We start from the raw sequence: 17,975 nt of genomic DNA, 5'->3' as shown, positions 1-17,975 counted from the left end.
CAGGGATGGAGCATCCACAGCTTCTCTGGGCAAACTGGAGCATCCCTGGGGGGACCATCCTGGTCAGTGCTAGAGGGGTGATAGAGGGGTAGGTGGAGCCCATGCTCCCTCTAAGATATTCCTGAGGCTTTTTGTATCTGCTCAGCGCTTTGTAGCAGCTGGGAGCTCACTAGAGACCATCACCCTCGGCATGCACAGATCCCAAAGTGTGGATGTGGCACTGAGGGACATGGTTTAGTGTTGGATTTGACAGTGCTGGGTTAGTGGTTGGACTCAGTGATCTCGGAGGGCTTTTCCAACCTTAATGATTCTATGATTCCATGCACAGACCTGGCCTCCACAGGTCCTGTATGGAACGTGCTGCATATACAGCTCCTTCGTGCACAGGTGCTCGTGCACAAGGTCTTGCCTGCAGAGTCCTGCGAGTAAAACTCCGCAATCCACGCTGAAACGAGGTGACTGGATGGGAAAGGCTCTGCTCCTGCCAGCTCCATTCCCCCCAAACCTTCCCCTCTCTCTCCAACACCACTGGTGGCCGGCAGCATCCCGCCTGCTGCACCGGGAGCTGCCCGGCCGAGGAAGGCACATAATCTCACCCCATCTTATCTAAATATTTGGGAAGCAGTCAGTGGAGACAGGATGCACTTGCCGGGGCGGAAGGCCGGCCCCGGGTACAGTGCGGGGGTGAGCTCAGCACCGTGAGGCCCCGGCTGTCCCTGGGAACCTCGCCTGTCCTTTCACTTCGCACCGGGAGAAACCTCCCTGGGGCCTCTCGGGAGTTGTACCATCCCGGGTGCATTCCTGGGGAAAGAGCTGCGTGGGAAACCTGCCTCCGGGGCAGCAAGGCAGGGTGGCATTCCCTAGAAAGCTGGTTCCCAACAGGACAGGGAGGAGGGGGCTGTGGCTTGGTCGTGGCGGTGGTTTTATCATGTCTGGACGCTGGGTGTTGCTCCTACGCCTGGAATGTCCTGAGGTTTATCAATCCCTGGCTGTGCAGCGCTTTCTGCTCGGCAGAGGCAGGGAAAGCCCCTGCTGCCTCCCTGCATCCTCCTTCCCCCGCAGCTCTGCATTCCCCCAGCCCTTAATAACCCTCTTCTCTCCCTACCACCCTGTGGGGGGAAAAAAAAAAGGCTTTAAAAATGCTTTTTTTCTTGGGTGGGAGAGGAAACTGGATGCGAGGCTAAAACGCAACTGAACACCAAAACCACTTCGCTGCCGGCTGGTGAGCGGTGTCCAAACCCCTTCCGAGGCTGAACTGGGAACCCCTCTCGAGGCTGAACTGGAGGGACTGACCCTTTTCAGGCTTGGAGAGGGGCAGGGTAAGGCCGCTGAGCCGGCAGGGATGCCCTGGCAGCTCTCCCCTCCCCGCTCGCATTCCTTGGCCGGAGTTGAGAGGCGCTGCCGAGCAGCTCGGATCCGGTTCCCACACTGGCGGGGACCTAAAACCAACATCCCCGAATGAGGTAACAGCACTTGAGTCAACAAACCACCCCCGCCAGCTGGACAGGGCGAGGGGGACCACGACCCTCCTCGGTCAGGGGGTCCCTCCACCTGCTCCGGGGAATGTCCCGCTGTGCCCAGACTGGTGGGTGTCACACAGAAATTCCCTCAGTAAAGGTCAGGTGCTCCTGCTGTTGCTTTTGCAACCCCCACTGCAGCAGGTTCTCCCAAGCATCCACCGACTCAGCTCCCTGGGCACACCCACGACCCGGTGGGGGACACGATGGAGGAGGACCAGTGACTCCCTGGGAAGTGGCCACAGGGTCATGTGGCACAACCACAGCTCGGGCTGCACCAGCCACCTCTGACATCATCACCTCTTGCTTCACTTGACTCATTTTGGGGCTGGGATGAGGAGCAGGACACCCATCTATACATCCACTGACCCATACATCCATCTCTTCTTCCAAGGAGGGAGTTACTCAAGCAGCCAAGAAAAACCCAACTGAAAATACACTTGACAGCCAGTCCTTGGGAAAAGGCATTCTGGGGAATGTGAAGCATCAAGCTAATAAGCCTTATTAAAAAACCCATTGAGATCCTGCTCTAATCAAAGGAAGGAGAAGGAGAGGATGGGGGAACATGGACCAAACTGTTCAGGGCTGGTTCAAAGCATCACCTGAAGAGGAAGGATGCAGGGAACCAACCAGTCCATAAAATATATTTGATCCACAAAGTGGTACCAATTGTATAATTGGCTTTTGTTTATTATTTATAGTTTGAGTTCCTTTTTATTTTTAAATTTGCTGGAGAAACTGAGGTGTGATGGGGCAAAACGTCCACAATTCCTGGGTTCAGTCCCAACTGTTTGCTGGGGTCTTTGCATCAACATTGCTGCCCCACGAGCCCAGACATGGGGTGAGTGGCTGCAGTGCCTTCTCCCTTGCCACGTGTGATCTGGACATGTCCCCCACCACTGGTCCCCCACGTTGCCCTTGATGCTGCCCTGGTTTCTTGCTGGATCTGAATTTTCAGTACAATGCTGCTCCAACTCTGGCTCAGGATTGGAGCCATTTCTGGAGCCACTTCTCCTTATAGCACACACTTTCCTGTTTTCCCACGGGCTGTGAAATGCAAAGGATTTTTTCACTTTGCTGTCAGGATTTGGCTGGGGATGTGTTTACCAGGGCCTACAAAGCAGGGAAGCCGGATAGTGCCATTTCTCTGTTATCTGCTCCGCTGAGGAGGCAGAGAACTGGTCACAATTTTCAGGAATCCAACGAGTGGAAGGTTGATGGGAGTTGTTTTGGCAGCCCAGGAGGGCGCTGCTATGGGAGGATGCACCTTTGGAGCCTTTCTGTGGCTGTTTTGAGGCATAATTGGCGTTTTGTACTAACAGTGATTGGGCTCATTATTACACCCAGAGGAATCAAAGGGAAACGGGATGAGGGACTCGCTGCTCACCAGCTCCAACACTCCATTGCCCAATGGAGTGGGCACAGAGGAGTGATGGATGAGGCCAAGCTGAGATGTTTGCCCACTCCCTAACTCACCAGTGCTTCCAAAAAACCTCCAGCAAAGCCATGGGAAGGACAGCAGCTCCATAACTGTACCCACAAGGAAGAGGGAAGCATTAAACACCAGCACGTTCATAACTAATCTCAGGCTCCAAAACTGGGTTTTGTCAATCCGATTAAATATTTTTTTCTATATTCAGTATAAAATTTGATGAGAAGCTTTCCCAACATGAAACCTGCAGCCACGTCCAGGCACTGCAGGGGGAAAGGGGTGGTCCCAGGAGAAACTGGGGCATCGTGGTAATAAGGTCCCCCCTTGGAGTCATCCTCAGCCTTGACAGCAACACTGAGAACACCATCACTGCTGTGGGTGTGTGGGCAAGGAGCACTTCCAGCCAGCAGCAGCCCAAGTAGGAAGGTGGTGACCATGAGATGGCAGCAGAAGCAGGTGCTTCCCCCCCTCCATGAGCACCGTGGGTGCTGTCAGGAGGTCCAAGCCCTCTCCAGGGCAGCCAGGCAGGGCCACCACCAAGGCACAGGGAATTTCCAGAGCTGCTGTGGTCAGCAGGAATGATTGTGCTCGTCTCAGCCTGTGTCTCAAGGGGTTTTATAAACAGTGTGGCTTCACTTGGTGAAGACTGAGGACAGGGGAAATGGTTTTAAATTAAAAGAGGAGAGATTTAGATTAGATATTAGGAAGAACTTCTTCCCTGTGAGGGTGGGGAGGCCCTGGCACAGGTTGCCCAGAGAAGCTGTGGCTGCCCCATCCCTGGAAGAGTCCAAGCCCAAGTTGGACAGGGCTTGGAGCAACCTGGGATAGTGGAAGGTGTCCCTGCCCATGGCACAGCCTGTGACCACATCCCTGAAATGCCAATTTCCTGATGCTTAAACTGCCAGAAATCAGGGCATTATAATGCCAAAACCTACCCCTGAGCCCCACCCACAACTCAGGACCTCACCAGCCAAGTAGTGTCTCTTCCCCTTTATCATCAGCCTAAAACTTCATCCAATTTAGAAGTTATCAGTATTTTGTGTCTTTCCTAATACAGGAGACTCACAGTTTCCACAAGAACCATTTTGAAGGTGGATATCCCTCAGGAACACCAGCAGACAGTGCCCACCTACCAAAAGGGGTCTTGGTGTGCAGACTTGTGTTGGGCTTGCCTGTCTCCAGCCTTGGCACTACATTTTGCTACTCCTTGGTCTTGTACAGGGTCCAAACCAAATGAAATGGAGTTTTTTGCTCTCACTTTAGGGTTCTGTGAGAGCTGATACAGCATCAAGGAGCACAGTGAATCCCAAACTCCAGGTTCCAGTGCTTCCCAGTTGCTCTGCAGTCGGATGCTGCCCTATCCCAGTGTGAGGTTGCAAGGTCTCACCAACTACACAGCAACTCTGGAGGAACACCACATTTCTTTCTTGGGTTTTGGAACAAAATTTCTGCCCCTCAGTTAAGGCAAAAAGTTCTCCTGTCAGGATTTGCATAGGGAAAGATTTACCCTTTAAAATTTCCCATTTAACTTTTTGTAAGACCTCTGTGGGCTCAGCTGGTCCTTCAGCTTGAGGAAAACCACATGGGCCCCTTCTCTTGCCACATCCCCCACTGGCTGACACTGCTGAGCGTGGGTTTGCATTCACCATTTTACACTGGTCGCATCTTATTTTGATGAAATTACTCTCATTTCTGAGCATTTTCTCACGTGCTCAGAGCAGCAGCTGATCTCCCGTCACAACCCAGCTGCTAATCCTCCATAGAAGTCCAAAAAGGTGGTACTTACACAGGTTTTGGCTTCTTTCAGATACATGGTGAGCCAGTTGTTTTGCACCTCCACAGGTGCACCTTTAGCATCTTTACAGATGACCTGGAAAGACAAAAGAAAAGCAACTCTCAACGGCTGGGAAAGGTTGGAAGGACAGCTGGTCACTGATTTAACTGCCCCAAGCCAGGAGATATCCCAGCAAAATCTCTGCTCCATTTTATGGACACAAGACAGGCCCAGGAGCCCTTCACTCAGCCCTTTACATGTGGAAAGGGTTTTCACAGATGCCTGACACAATTGTCCATGGAATGTTTGCTAATGCCCTTCCCAGACCAGGCCTAGGATTTGCAGTATGGGGTAAAGCAGGAATTTCATGGGGAGTAGGAAGATCCATGCCAGCAGATTGTGATGCAGCCCAGCCCCACAAAAGATGATCATCCAGAAACAGGATCCCCTTCCCACCTTCCCAGCGCTTTGGTTATCCTGAATTGTGTTTTGAGATCCCCCCTAAGTTCCCAAACCACTTTCTGCTGGTATCATTCATGTGCTGTTTATGCTGAATTGTGATCTTTGCCCTCTCATCAAATCCAAGTTCACACCAAGGCAGCTTCTGCTCTCCATAATTCTTCCCTTCTTCCCAAATTTCACTTTTTCCCTCTTCAACACCCAGACCATAATCTCAGAATCATTGAATCATTTAGGTTGGAAAAGCCTTCTAAGATCATCCAGTCCAACCATTCCCCCAGCACTGCCAAGGCCACCACTAACCCATGTCCCCAAGTGCCGCATCCACATGGCTTTTAAATCCCTCCAAAGATGGGGACTCCAATACTACCCTAGGCAGGGTGTTCCAAAGCCTGACCACCCTTTCAGAGAGGATTTTTTTACTCAATATTCAATCTAAACCTCCCCTTACACAACTTGAGGCCATTTCTTCTCATCCTGTCACTTATTACCTGGGGGAAGAGATCAACCCCCACATCACTAAAACCTCCTGTCAGGGAGTTGTAGACAGCAAGAAGGTGCCCCCTGAGCCTTCTTTTCTCCAGGCTGAGCCTCCCCAGCCCCCTCAGCTGCTCCCTTCCCCAGCTCCTTTCCCTTCTCTGGACATGCTCCCCTTCACCTCCATCCTCTGTTGTCTCTTCACTGGGAAGCTACAGGAGAAAGGGATGGGACTAAATGACCTTTAAAGGTGCTACAGAGTGCCCACCTTCCCATAGGTGTCATTACCTCATTTTGGAAAGAAGTGTTCGGGTGCTGGTGGCCAGGACTGCTGGGCACTGTGTGGTCCCCTGGGGCTGGGGGGGATGGCTGGGCACTGTCAGGGCCCCGGGAGGCACTGGTGGGTTTGGCTGATGTAGGTCCAACATCGTGGCTTCTCTGGTCTGAGTCCTCTACATGCACCAAAAAAAAAAAACAAGCAGGGAGACACTGTTACGGTACAGAGGATACAGCTGACACAGCTCTGTTGGGGATCAGCTGAAAATAAGCTTTCGGCTCCAGCCCTGCCTTGAGGATCATTGTGTCAAAGCTTGGAGAGGCTTTGGGTTGCTCCTTTTAATTTATTTTTTTTTTAGATTAACTTCGATATGGAAAGAATATAATTCCTGATTTTACTTTCTGCTGCTGGAACACATCAGAGCGTTCGGAGAGCTGAACCCAAAGGCTGTGATGGCTGTGTGTGGGTAGCTGGGTAATCACCTAAAAAAGAAGTATGGGATGACCCTCATTTCGCTTGATCTGGGGTGTCTTCCACGAAGGTTTCCTCAACAGAGGTAGTAGACCTGGCTACCCAGGATTTCCCAACCACCTCCATTAGGAGGGAATGAAGTGCCACAACCTCTGTTGGCTGCACCTCCATGGAAGAAGTCCAGGGGGACACGTTTAGAAGTAGTGCCTGGTGCTAAGTGAGACAGCCTGGGGTGTTACTCCAGAAGGGCACAAGCCCCATGTCTACCAACCCCATGCAGGTGTCTGAGACACCTGAGATCTGAGGGACCTCAGATGATTTTGTAAAGGTCTGGAGCATCTTAGAATTATCTGTGCAATGGGAGCAGTGCAAGGAGCATAGCAGCCTCCTGCCTCCCCAGTTCCCTTTGAAGATGTGAATCTTCATCCCTGGGTTCCTAATTGATCCTTAAATGGTGACAAAGAGAAATAAAATGCCACAGGATGTTCACAGCCTGTTTGCTTTTGGGACTCCTGCCTCTTCCACAGAAAAGATGAGGGATATTTCTCTCCCAGACACATTCTGAAGGCTCCAGGAGAGAATTAATTCCAAAGCCATCTGTTTCCCTTGCATTCCCTTACCTAGTTATTAAATATAAAGTGTTTTTTAGACCTCTTCAGGCTTAATGCTTGAGGTCAAATTTGAATTAACATATTTTCATATATCATCCTTTAATGAAGAGCAGTCCTGTGGAGCAGGAGGGGAATGAAACATCCTTCATGATGATACTCATTTCACCTCCTTATGGCTGCTAAAATGCTCAAAACATGACTTGGATGCATCCAGTGAAGATGGTCTTGCATTAAGACCTTGGCCCATTCAGTGATGCCAAGAGCTGACGGGGATGGAGATGGTTTTAGAGTGGCTTCTTTATTCCAGGTAACTGGAAATTGGTTCAAGAACAACATTCTCCAGGGGAAAATAATGAAGGGCTTCAGTGTCATCATAGCTTTTATTCAGAGCCAAATGGGAGCTGAACCCCACAATCCCAGCCAAGTCTGGAAGGCTCCATGGAGCCCTCACACTCCCACAGGCTGACTCCTTCCCTGGGAATGCTACCAGAGAAAATGCCAAGGGGGACACTAAGCTGTGCCTCAGCAGGGCATTTGTAACTAACATGACTCTGTAAAGCTCTAGAGATCCAGAGAAAAAGTATTAATGATGTTCAGCAAGATCCTGAACACCACATGGACACTCCTAATGCTGCTCAGACAGAAGTCAGCAGCCAAACCCCTCCCGCAGCAGTGAAGAATGTCCTCCCCAAGTGCTTAGACTCTTTTAGAGGTTGTAGACTCAGAGTTTAGCCACAAAATCTCCTTAGTCATCTAAAGCTCATTTGCTGTGGATGCCCAGACAGCCTTCACTAAGCTGTCAGCTGCACTAGGGATCTCCTGCTCTCAACATTCCGGGGGCTGTCAGACTGTTTCACCAGCTCTGCAGTGTCAGTCCCCACCCCTGAACCCATCGCTGCCGTCTGCCGTCACTGGAGATCGAGTCACTGCAGTTGATGGTGCCCTGGGCACTGTTTAGTCCATCCAAAAGCCACAGCCAACACTTTGCCAGTTGATTCTTGCCTTGAGTTTCACAGACTGCATTGACTCGACCTCTGCCGACGGCAACGGGGACCTAAATACAAGGGTGTCACAGAGACAACTGCGCTGGGAAGTCCTAAAATGATACAAGGTGATGACACCCCATAATGACAGGAGGTGTTCAGGGTAGGCAAAGACCACAAAAGGGCCTCCCAGCACAAGAAATCAAGGTTCTCATCTTCTGGTACCTGCTCCAGGAGTCAGCGTGGTGGCTGCCTCAGGGCTCTTGTGGATGCTGCCAGGTGGTGAAGTCGGAGATGTTTTACTGGTGGGGAAGGGCAGAGATCCACTTAAAGGGGTGAGAGAAGTGTTGGTGCTTCCAGGTCTGGTGGAAGAGGCAAGGTCCTGGACTGGAGAACTGGAAGAAGAATGAGGCTGCTTGGTGACGTGTGTGGAAAAAGGGGTACGGTCCTTGGGGCCAAGGGCAGAGCTGCTGCTCAGGACTCCGGTGCTCTCAGTGGTACTGGCCAAATGATCCGGAGGCTGGCCTCCCTGAGCGTCTGACCTGGATGTGGCAGCAGCCCCTAAACCTCCTTGGGTGGCTGGAGGGCTGCTCACATGAGTGAGGACAGGGTTTGCAGTAGTGGTGGTCCCCAAGCTTCCCGACCTGTCTGTAGGACTAGTCTGCTGCTCGGCAGCAGCGGGGGCTGCAGCAGGGCTGCCCGTGGATGCTCCAGAGCTGGCTGCAGAGCCGGCCTGCTGGGAGCTGGGGGGTGATGTGGTGGGGGCAGGTGTTGGGTTTCCCTGTTTGGTGGTGGTGGTGGCCGCTTGCACTGTGGTAGGTGACGATGCAGGGCTGGATGGGGTGGTTCTCAGAGTGTTTGCAGCGGTGGTGCCTTGAGCGGTGGTGGGTGATGCGGAAGAGGGTGCAGGGTTTTCTGGCTTCGCTGTTGTGGTGGTCGTTTGAACTGTGGTGGGTGATTTAGGCTCGGGTGGTGCGTCTCCTGCACTGCTTGTGGGGGTGGTCACTTGTGCCTTGCTGGTGGCTGTGGTCGTGGTGATGGTGTCACTTCCGTCTGGACCTGCAGGATCATCCTCACAGCTGGCACCTGCAGAAAAGTAAAAATGCCAAGATAAACCGTGAACTAAGGAAACTGTCCTTGGTTTCCACCCAGAACAGGTATTTGTACAAGTAAATGCTGCCCATAAACCCTGAGTCATTCACTCAGGGCTTGCCTCGTGCTCTCTGAACTCATATCAAATTCCACATTCTGGTATCACTGTGAGGAGGAAACCCGAGGAACCTCCATGACAAACGTAGTCAAACTCACAGGACTTCAAAGTGTGAGCAGGAGGACAAGACCTGCTGGTTCCCAGAAGGCAGATCTCTCTAACGTGGCAGGTCCACCAGCTTCTATGCAAAGCCCTGCAAGTGATTCCCAAAATGAAGCAGATCCAGCCCTTATAAGGGGCCAGCAAGGAATGTGCTGAGTGTGTTTGTCCAACCCTATTATGAGGGTCTCTCACATCCCTGAAGTGGTGATGATAAATTAGGTGACACTTAGAATCATAGAATCATTAAGGTTGGAAAAGACCTCCAAGATCATCGAGTCCAACCAACTACCTCCCATTATCCCACATAAGGAGATCTATGGTTGGTTTCTGAAGAATACTTTGAGTTCTTAAATGATGAAGCTGTTTCTCAGCGAGGGATCCAGCTGAAGGACAGCTTTCCTGACAAGAGAGAACTCTCTGACAGCAGAGAGCTCTGCAACATCCCACAGCTCTAAAAGGTGGTACTTTCCCTACTAGACCAATATAAAACCTTGGGTCTATTTTTCTGTTTGTAATCACTGCAGGAGCTCCATCAACTGCTGCAGAGGTAATTTCTCCATGTGGTAACCACCAACTCTGGGCTCTTGCTCACATTCACCCCAGGAAAGGTTTGACCAATATTTCACCTTTCAGGAACCGCAGGCTGCACTGAGCCACTTTACCCATGGATCTGTCTGGAGTCAAGGCAACAACCTGATTTGGGGGGGGGAGAGGTCTTCCATTTGGTGACTGTACAGAAGAATGCTATTTTTTTTCCTTCATGAAGCATCTGTACATTATTTCCAACCCTCCCAAACAGGAGACACATTTCCAAGATCTCATTTGCAGCCTAATGCTGCTCTCCAGAGATCTGCTTCGTTCCTCTGCGTCGGCACAACAGCACAGGATTTGCTCTCACAGAACCTGCCCTTTAGCACTGGTTGTGTGTCAAGGGCCTGATGAAAGCTCAAGTTTCTGACGGGAAAATTTAACCCCACCATGTCAGGACCTGGCGTGGCAGAGTTATGTTTGAGAAGGACCCGGGGAGTGGGATTTGGGGTGGGGAGGCTGCAACAGATTTGAGGTCCCATGAAATGGAGAGGAGAGGTTCGGAGAGGTTTGGAGAGGTTCGGAGAGGAGAGGAGATTTCAGTCGGAAGGGACCTGTAATGATCTGCTAATACAACTGCCTGACCATTTCAGGGGAGTCAGAGAATGGTTTGGGTTTAGAGTGACCTTAAAGATTATACAGTTTCAATCTCCTGTTATGGCAAGGACACCTTCCACTATCTCCGGTTGCTCCAAGCCCCATCCAACCTGGCCTTGAACACTTCCAGGGATGGGGCAGCCACAGCTTCTCTGGGCAACCTGTGCCAGGGCCTCACTACCCTCACAGGGAAGAATTTCTTTCTAATACCTCATCTAATCCTGTCCTCTGTCATTTTAAAGCCATTCCCCCTTGTCCTGTCACTCCATAAAAGTGCAGACCTCCTCCTGAAACACGGTTCCTACTCCTGTTTCCCCATCAGCCTCTGGGAGCAGCCATTCCCATTCCTGAAAACACCATTAAAATGCGAATTTAACTGAAACTAGCAGCATGAATTATTTTAGGAAACACTTGGCTTGTGAGAGAACATTTCCATTATATCTGCAGGAAAAGAGCTTTTGTGGAGATAAGTCATATTTCCTATAGGCTGACCACTGTCTGCAGGAGAAGGAAAGGTAAGGAAGTAAAACACCAGCACAGGGATCTGACAGATAAACCCCAAGTGCCAAAGACAGGAGGGAGTTTTGATCTACCCACCTCCTCAGTTGTATTATCAACCTGTGTGCCTTTAATCTGAATCCTCAGTGATGGCTGCACCATCACTAGAGAGAGACCAGGCACCCAGTGAGCCACAAAATGGGTCTGTCCCATAAATAGGGTGTAAAACTTTGCTGATAACAAAAGAGGTAAAGCAAAAATATTCCCTAAACATAGAAACAATACATAAAAGAGATGTAAATAAAGAAAGGGTTGGAAGCAAAGAGGAAATCACCCATTGCTCTCACTTCCTCTTCATGCCACAGCCCCATCCCAGAGAGGTAGAAAGCACAGGCACCAAAGAGAGGTCAGAGAGACAATTCCATTCAACCCTGTCCACAAGAGAAGGGACCATGCTTTGCCTCTGGGCCAGGCCTGGTGGCCAGCTGGGACCTTGTGATCCAAGAAATCAGGATCCCTACCCCAGCACTTCCCCGTCTCGACCTGGGGAGCTGCAGATAGTTTTTTACCACTTTAAACTGGAAATGGAGACAAAAGCCCAAAGCAAGGGATGCAGAAATCTGGTGGGATCCTCCAGGCTTGCCCTGGCTGGGGTGCCAGCAGGGCCTCTTCTGAGGTGCACAGGGTGACAGTGCCCAAAAAAATAATGGGGAGAAGAACCAAGACTCAAGTTGATGCCCACAAAACTTACTGGTGTTTTATCTTTCTCCATCCACTCCTAGTTTTTCTCTTTGCTAAGGTCAAGAGATGTTAAAAGACCAATTTATTCTTCTTAGTTAAGCCAGGACCAGTGATTTAAGTGGGATTTAAGCAACTTGAGGAGTTAGCACACTCCTACTTGGAAGTGGTGAGCAGCCATGGAGGGGGATGGATGGATGGATGGATGGATGCCAACCACGTGGGCAAGTAGGACACTATGCATCCTACTACATGGCCCTGGCTAAACTCGGGTAATGCTTAGTGTCACAGAGGTAGAAATCACTCTCCTCTGGTGGGTAATGACCTGCATCTCTTTGGTAAGTGCCCACACAAACCTGCTCCTGCACTATCAGGCTGGATGGGACCACTGGAAAACCCCTTGCAAAATACCTCCCATCCCAAACTTGATCTGAAGGTGATGTTTCTTTAATAACCTCCACCCCAGCTCAGCTGGGCTGCTACCAAATTCTCCCTTTCCCCCTTTTTTCCTCCACAGCTTGCTTGTCTCAAAGCAGACTGTTTTAAAGAATGACTGTTGCTGGCTGAAATGCAGCAGCTGTGGTGAACAGCAGCCATAGGAAGAAGAAATCCAGGCAGGTTCCAAAGTTGACACTCCAAGAAAATGTGCAGCACTGTGGCCTGGACTCACAACAAGCCAACAGCTATGAGTTGGTAAAATCCTCCTCCCATGGAGGACCAACCCTGTATCCATCCCCACACCTGTGCTGCAGGTTTTTGGGCACCTTTCTCTCAGCCAAATTTACCTTTTCTCTACATCTGCATTAGATTAATCTGTTTTCTCACTGCTGCTCAAGGAGTCAAGTGCTGCTGCAGTCACGGGGCTCGATACCCTTCTGCAGTTTTATTGCTCTGAGCTCAACATTAGGTGTTTGCCCAGGGACTCTCTCAATGCAGCACTGGAGAAAAATGTATTTTACTTAGAAAAATTGCAATTTTTTGGTGTCTTGCAGGTTCACCACCAGCAGAAGGCCTGGCTTAGGCAAAATGATTGCAAATGTAAATCCAAAGCAGAAACAAATACAGAACAAGCAGTGAGAGCACAACAATCCCAGGAGTCACTGTTTTCCTTCACGTACTGTATCCCTTTAAAAGCCAGAGAATGATGTTTTTATCTTTTTCTCCTTCACTGGCCACCTGTGCCAAATTTTGCCAGTGGACCCAGGGGTAATAACTGGTAACAAGCCTCTGTTTGCCTGGGCTGGTGGCCAGTATTGCCTGACAAATGTGCTCAGCAGAGGAATCAAAAAGGATCTGGTTGAAGGAGGAGAAAAGCCCTGTGACCACAGACTGGTGGTAAGAACAACCAGACAGGACAGGATTATGTTCAGTGCCCCTTCAGCATGAAAATCACTCACAAAAGATACAGTAAGTCCTTTTGCAGGAAACAAAGTGACCCCTTCACTGAGATAAAAGGATTTAACACACGCCGTGAGAGAGGAGATCCTCCAAGTTATCACTCCCCGCACCCGGAGGAGATCCTTTCCAAAAGAAAGTTCACTTGAATTTCAGCCAGAGTCCCTCACCCTGTTTTCCAAAAGGCAGAAAAAAATACTACCTGCCCCTGACCTTCCTGGCTGCATTTTGGCACGACAAGGCCACTTCTTTGATTTCACTTTTTGGACCATCACCAACTCGTCATTTTGGGGAAAGTGAGAGCAATAGAGCAGATACCAGGGTATTTTGAGAGCACTGGTTGCAGTGAGTCTAAAGCTTTGGTCTGCACTTCTTCTCTCATGTGGACCACTCAGAAAACCCAAAACCTCTGTGCTGGGAGTGGGGCAGACCCACAGGAGGAGAGGGTGAGCCCTCCACACGCGCATCCGTGAGCACGGCGGCCAAACAGCCCAGAGGAAATGAGTCCCCTGCATAAATATGATTTCATGTCCGGATATGTGTATCCCATGACTGTGCCTGGGATATGGTGTGACCGTGATGGGGACAGCCCCAGAGGGGAGAGAACTTTCCCTTATTGCTAATTATCCAGATGGGCTTGTTCGGCCCGCAGTGAGCAGTGTTTGGGAGGCTGGAAGTGCCACCGTGGGTGCTCCTGGATGGGGCTGGTGTAGGAGTTCTCTGGTCAGGAGCTGATGGGACTTGAAAAGCCACCCCAAATGTAAAAGTAAAGATATGCTGGTCTGTGCCAACACAGCTCCTTACAATAGCAGTTACAGGCAGAATTTTAAGCTGCTGTGCACCACCACTAATCACAGAATCATAGACTGGTTTGGGTTAGAAGGCACCTTAAAGATCATCCAGTTCCAACCTCCTGCCATGGGCAAGGACACCTTCTACTAGCCCAGGTTGCTCCAAGCCCTGTCCAGCTTGGCTGTGGACACTTCCAGGGATGGGGCAGCCACAGCTTCTCTGGGCAACCTGTGCCAGGGCCTCACCTCCCTCACAGGGAAGAATTTCTTCCTAATATTTAATCTAAAGCTTCTCTCTTTCAGTTGAACCGTGCCATGGAGTGATGCTCTGGTTGTAACCTCGGTGCAGTGGGTACGTGGTGTTTTGCAGGCTGGGAAGGTGCTTAGGGGAGAAGCTTGTTTGGAAAGGTCACGGCTTGGAGCACAGAAAGAGAATCAAATCAGTGCAAAACACAAAGTGAAAGGACACGTCCTGTCCATCCTCCCATCAGCCCACCCGAAGCCAGCCATTAATTCCCTCTCCACGCAGCTCCTCTGATTAATTCCCTGCCCAACAGCTTCCCGCTTCCTATTTTGGTAACGCCTCCCCCCCTCCCCCATCCACCTTGTTGCAACAGCTCAGATATTGGCTGAAATTCTATTAATAGTGAGAAAAGGAAACTCAAAAGAATAACTTAGGAAATGGTGGGTGACACACCCCACGCCGGCGGGCTGAGCCCGGCTCAGAGCCTTACGCCAGCCGGCTCCTGCTCCTCCCAAGGCGGGATGAGAAAGCCAAGGAGCCTGAGCAACCCGGGGAAGGGGAAGGGATGTGAGCCAGGCCCGAGGAAGTTCCTATTTTCCTCCCCCTTTTTTGCAGCCTTTCCTGATTGAACAGGGGCAACGGGTTGAGTTCATCAAAGGGAAAGTGGGGGCTGAGGCTCCAGGGGTGGCCTTTCCTAGGGAAGAGCATGTGCCAAAGCCAGTGAGGAGGCTCCTGGACTTGTCTTTGCATCACAAGAAGCTCCTGGGCAAAAGGAGTGTTTTAATGCAGCCGTGTCTGAGGTGGAGCAGGGACCAGTCGCTGCAGAGGACAGGAAATTTGTCACCTCCTTTTGAAACTGTGAGAGCGATCAGATTGGCAGAATATCACAGAGCAGTGTTATTTATCCTGGAATTAAGCTGGGCTACCAGAGCAAATACCTCACAAGGCTTTTAATTTTGCCTGTGCAGGGTGCTCTCTCCCTTCCATCAGCTCAGGGATAGGTGGGATCCAAACAGCACCGTCCTCCTGAGCTGCCTGCTGGGATTTTGGTGAGGGAGGTGGTACGAGGATGCTGTCAGTGTACACAGCACCCTTCACCCTTGAAAAATGGCACTCTCCACCTCATAGGATGCACTTCCAAACCAGCATCATCCAACCCCTTTGCTGCCAGGCTCACCATCAGCATTATGAAACAGTTCCACCCAGGCCAAAGACCGACTTGGCTTCCTGGGTTAGGGAATGGGGAATGGGGAAAAGTCCAACAGCAGCTGCCAGAGCATTAGACTCTAATCCAATTATCCAGTGCAGGGATGTCTATCCTATCCAAAACCCTGCCAGAATAAGAACTTCTGCAAAACAGTTTAGATAGAATTGCTCTGAAAAATATTAAAGATGAGACCTAATTAGTGCTGCAGTAACACCTGGGAAGGGGCTGCACCAAAACCACTGTGGGCAGCAGGTCGAGAGAGGGGATTCTGCCCCTTTACGCTGCTCTGGTGGGACCCCACCTGCAGAGCTGCCTCCAGTTCTGGGGTCCTCAACATCAGAAGGATGTGGAGCTGCTGGAGCAAGTCCAGAGCTCAGAGATGCTCTGGAGCCAGGCTGGGAGAGCTGGGGGGTGTTCACCTGGAGGAGTCTCCAGGGAGACCTGAGAGCCCCTTCCAGTGCCTAAGGGGGCTCCAGAAGAGCTGGAGAGGGACTTTGGACAAGGATCTGGAGGGACAGGACACAGAGAATGGCTTCCCAGTGCCAGAGGGCAGGGTTAGAAGGGATATTGGGAAGAAACTCCTTACTGTGAGGACGGTGAGGCCCTGGCACAGGTTTCCCGGAGAAGCTGGGGCTGCCTCATCCCTGGATGTGTTCAAGGCCAGGTTGGATGGGGCTTGGAGCACTTGGTGCTAGTAGAAGATGTCTCTGCCCATGGGATGATCTGTAGGTCCCTTCCAACCCAAACCATTCTGTGGTTCTATGAAATGAGGATGCCTGGACTCTGATTTAAAACCACTGGGTTTGTTTTCAGCAGGGAACCTCCTTTACCCCTCTGTGAAAAGACTCTGTTGAAAAGACCCTTCAAGTTGCTGCTGTTTAGACCTTGCAGACAAGTGACAGAGAGCTCAGGGCAATAATGCCGACAATTGCCCTTTGCTGTCAAATGAAAGGAACCTGCCCCATAACCTCTGTTCTGGAAGACTTTCCCAATAAATCCTTACTGGCTGGACATGCAGGTGGGCAAAGTGGATGTGCTTCAAGCCCCAAGCAATTTTGCTTCATGTCCAGATGGAGAGGAGCATCCAGGGCTTTTTTGTCTACTGCCAGCCTGGAGAAACCCCTTGGCTGGAGATTTGGGACATGTCCCCACAGTATTTCAGCATCATCCTGAGGACTCTCACCAGTCTGCAGGATTTTGCAGTCGGTCACATCCCTACAGTAGCCAAAAGCCATTTGGCTTCCAGAACTGGGAAAAATTTAAGTTGTCCCTATTTCTACCAAGTAGAAGTAACCCTGAAGCCCAGGAAGCAGGACTTGAACCAAACCTCACATGAGCTTTTGCTGCTCTGCTCCTCCTGTTAGATCTGCCTGACTTTATTAAATTCACACAGCAGCCTTTAAACCACTTTGGTTTCAACCAAAAACCCATCCACAGCCTGATACACTTTTCCTGCCAGGGCTGCCACACATGTCCCCAAAATCCAGGTTCTGATGAACCGGCATTTTCTGATGAGAAACCTGCTTCATTAACAAATTCCCCATCAGCTCTTTCTGCAAGTATTTGAGCCAGCTCAGCTCGTCTGCTGTTTCATTTGGAAGGATGACAAATATTAAAAATAATCATCCCAAGGCACATCTCCCCACACTCCTCTTCCCCTGCAGCCCTGACACGTCTCCTCCTCGATCCCTTGGTGCCTCTGAACACCACATTTGGGGAGGCAGAAATGGGTTTGTTTGCTGCACTAATTAATGACCAGACAGTGGGTTTGAGGGAGCAGGAGTATCTCAGTGTTCCTCACTCCCACCCTCTCGAAAACTTTGTTGAATTGTCTTCCATGCCATGCTTGGAACTGCCGTGTCTTCCATGCCATGTTCTCCTGAATTTCCCCTCAAAGACTGTTTTTGCCAGAAATTTGTGACGAGAGACGTGTTTCACCCAAATCACAGAATCACAGAAGATGCTGAGTTGGAAGGGACCCAAAAGGATCTTCAAGTCTAATCCTGGGCAGTGCTCCATCCCATGGCCAGCCCCAGCCAGAGGTGAGGAATGCCAGCAGTGGGAGGAAGCACCAGTCCAGCCTCTCTTAAGGATAAACATAGGACATCCTATTTAGGATGTCCACGATTCTTCTCATGGAAAATCTGTAGCTGTCTAAGAAGTGAAGGGAAAGATGAAAAAATAATCAAAAGGAGACAGGAAGACCACTGTGGAAAATGAAAGCTCTGAAATCCTTCACAAGAGGTTGCCAGGGAGGCAAACAAACACAAACACATGTGCACCCCTCTGTCCACGCCACCCCCAGACATTTTTGATCACTGAGCCTGGAAACATCCTATTTCCACCAGGAGCTGACGGGATTTTTGAGGGGTTTGGCTCCGGTCCTGCACCTTTCCCAGGCTGCAAAATGAACTGAGGGCTCTGCAGCCTGAACAGAAACACCTCATCGTGGAGGAAATGGTGGCGGAGCTGCTGGAGCGGAAACGTGGGGAGCACGAGCCAAAAAAAGCCTCACATCCCTGCCTGACCAGACCCTCAAAGCACAGAATGTGGCCACGCTCCTGTCCTTCTCCTGAGTCCTTTATGCCATTAAAGTGGAGTTAT

At 50.6% G+C, this 17,975-nt stretch overlaps 1 protein-coding gene across 3 annotated transcripts in view; it reads right to left on the bottom strand.

The window, feature by feature from the left end:
* Positions 1 to 17,975, bottom strand: part of PODXL (podocalyxin like) — a 46,981-nt gene that overhangs the window by 8,560 nt on the left and 20,446 nt on the right. For all 3 annotated transcript variants that reach the window (XM_027702469.1, XM_027702470.1, XM_027702471.1), the window contains exons 2-4: positions 8,227 to 9,087; positions 5,948 to 6,111; positions 4,736 to 4,819 (exon numbers count right to left, since the gene is read on the bottom strand). In XM_027702469.1, the coding sequence (XP_027558270.1) occupies positions 4,736 to 4,819; positions 5,948 to 6,111; positions 8,227 to 9,087 (1,109 nt within the window). The remainder of the gene's footprint in view (positions 1 to 4,735; positions 4,820 to 5,947; positions 6,112 to 8,226; positions 9,088 to 17,975) is intronic.

The sequence above is a fragment of the Neopelma chrysocephalum genome, unplaced genomic scaffold (genome assembly GCF_003984885.1).
Source record: "Neopelma chrysocephalum unplaced genomic scaffold, ASM398488v2 Primary Assembly neopelma1_187, whole genome shotgun sequence".
Taxonomy (NCBI): domain Eukaryota; kingdom Metazoa; phylum Chordata; class Aves; order Passeriformes; family Pipridae; genus Neopelma; species Neopelma chrysocephalum.
This window is presented reverse-complemented; position numbering and strand designations above follow the sequence as displayed.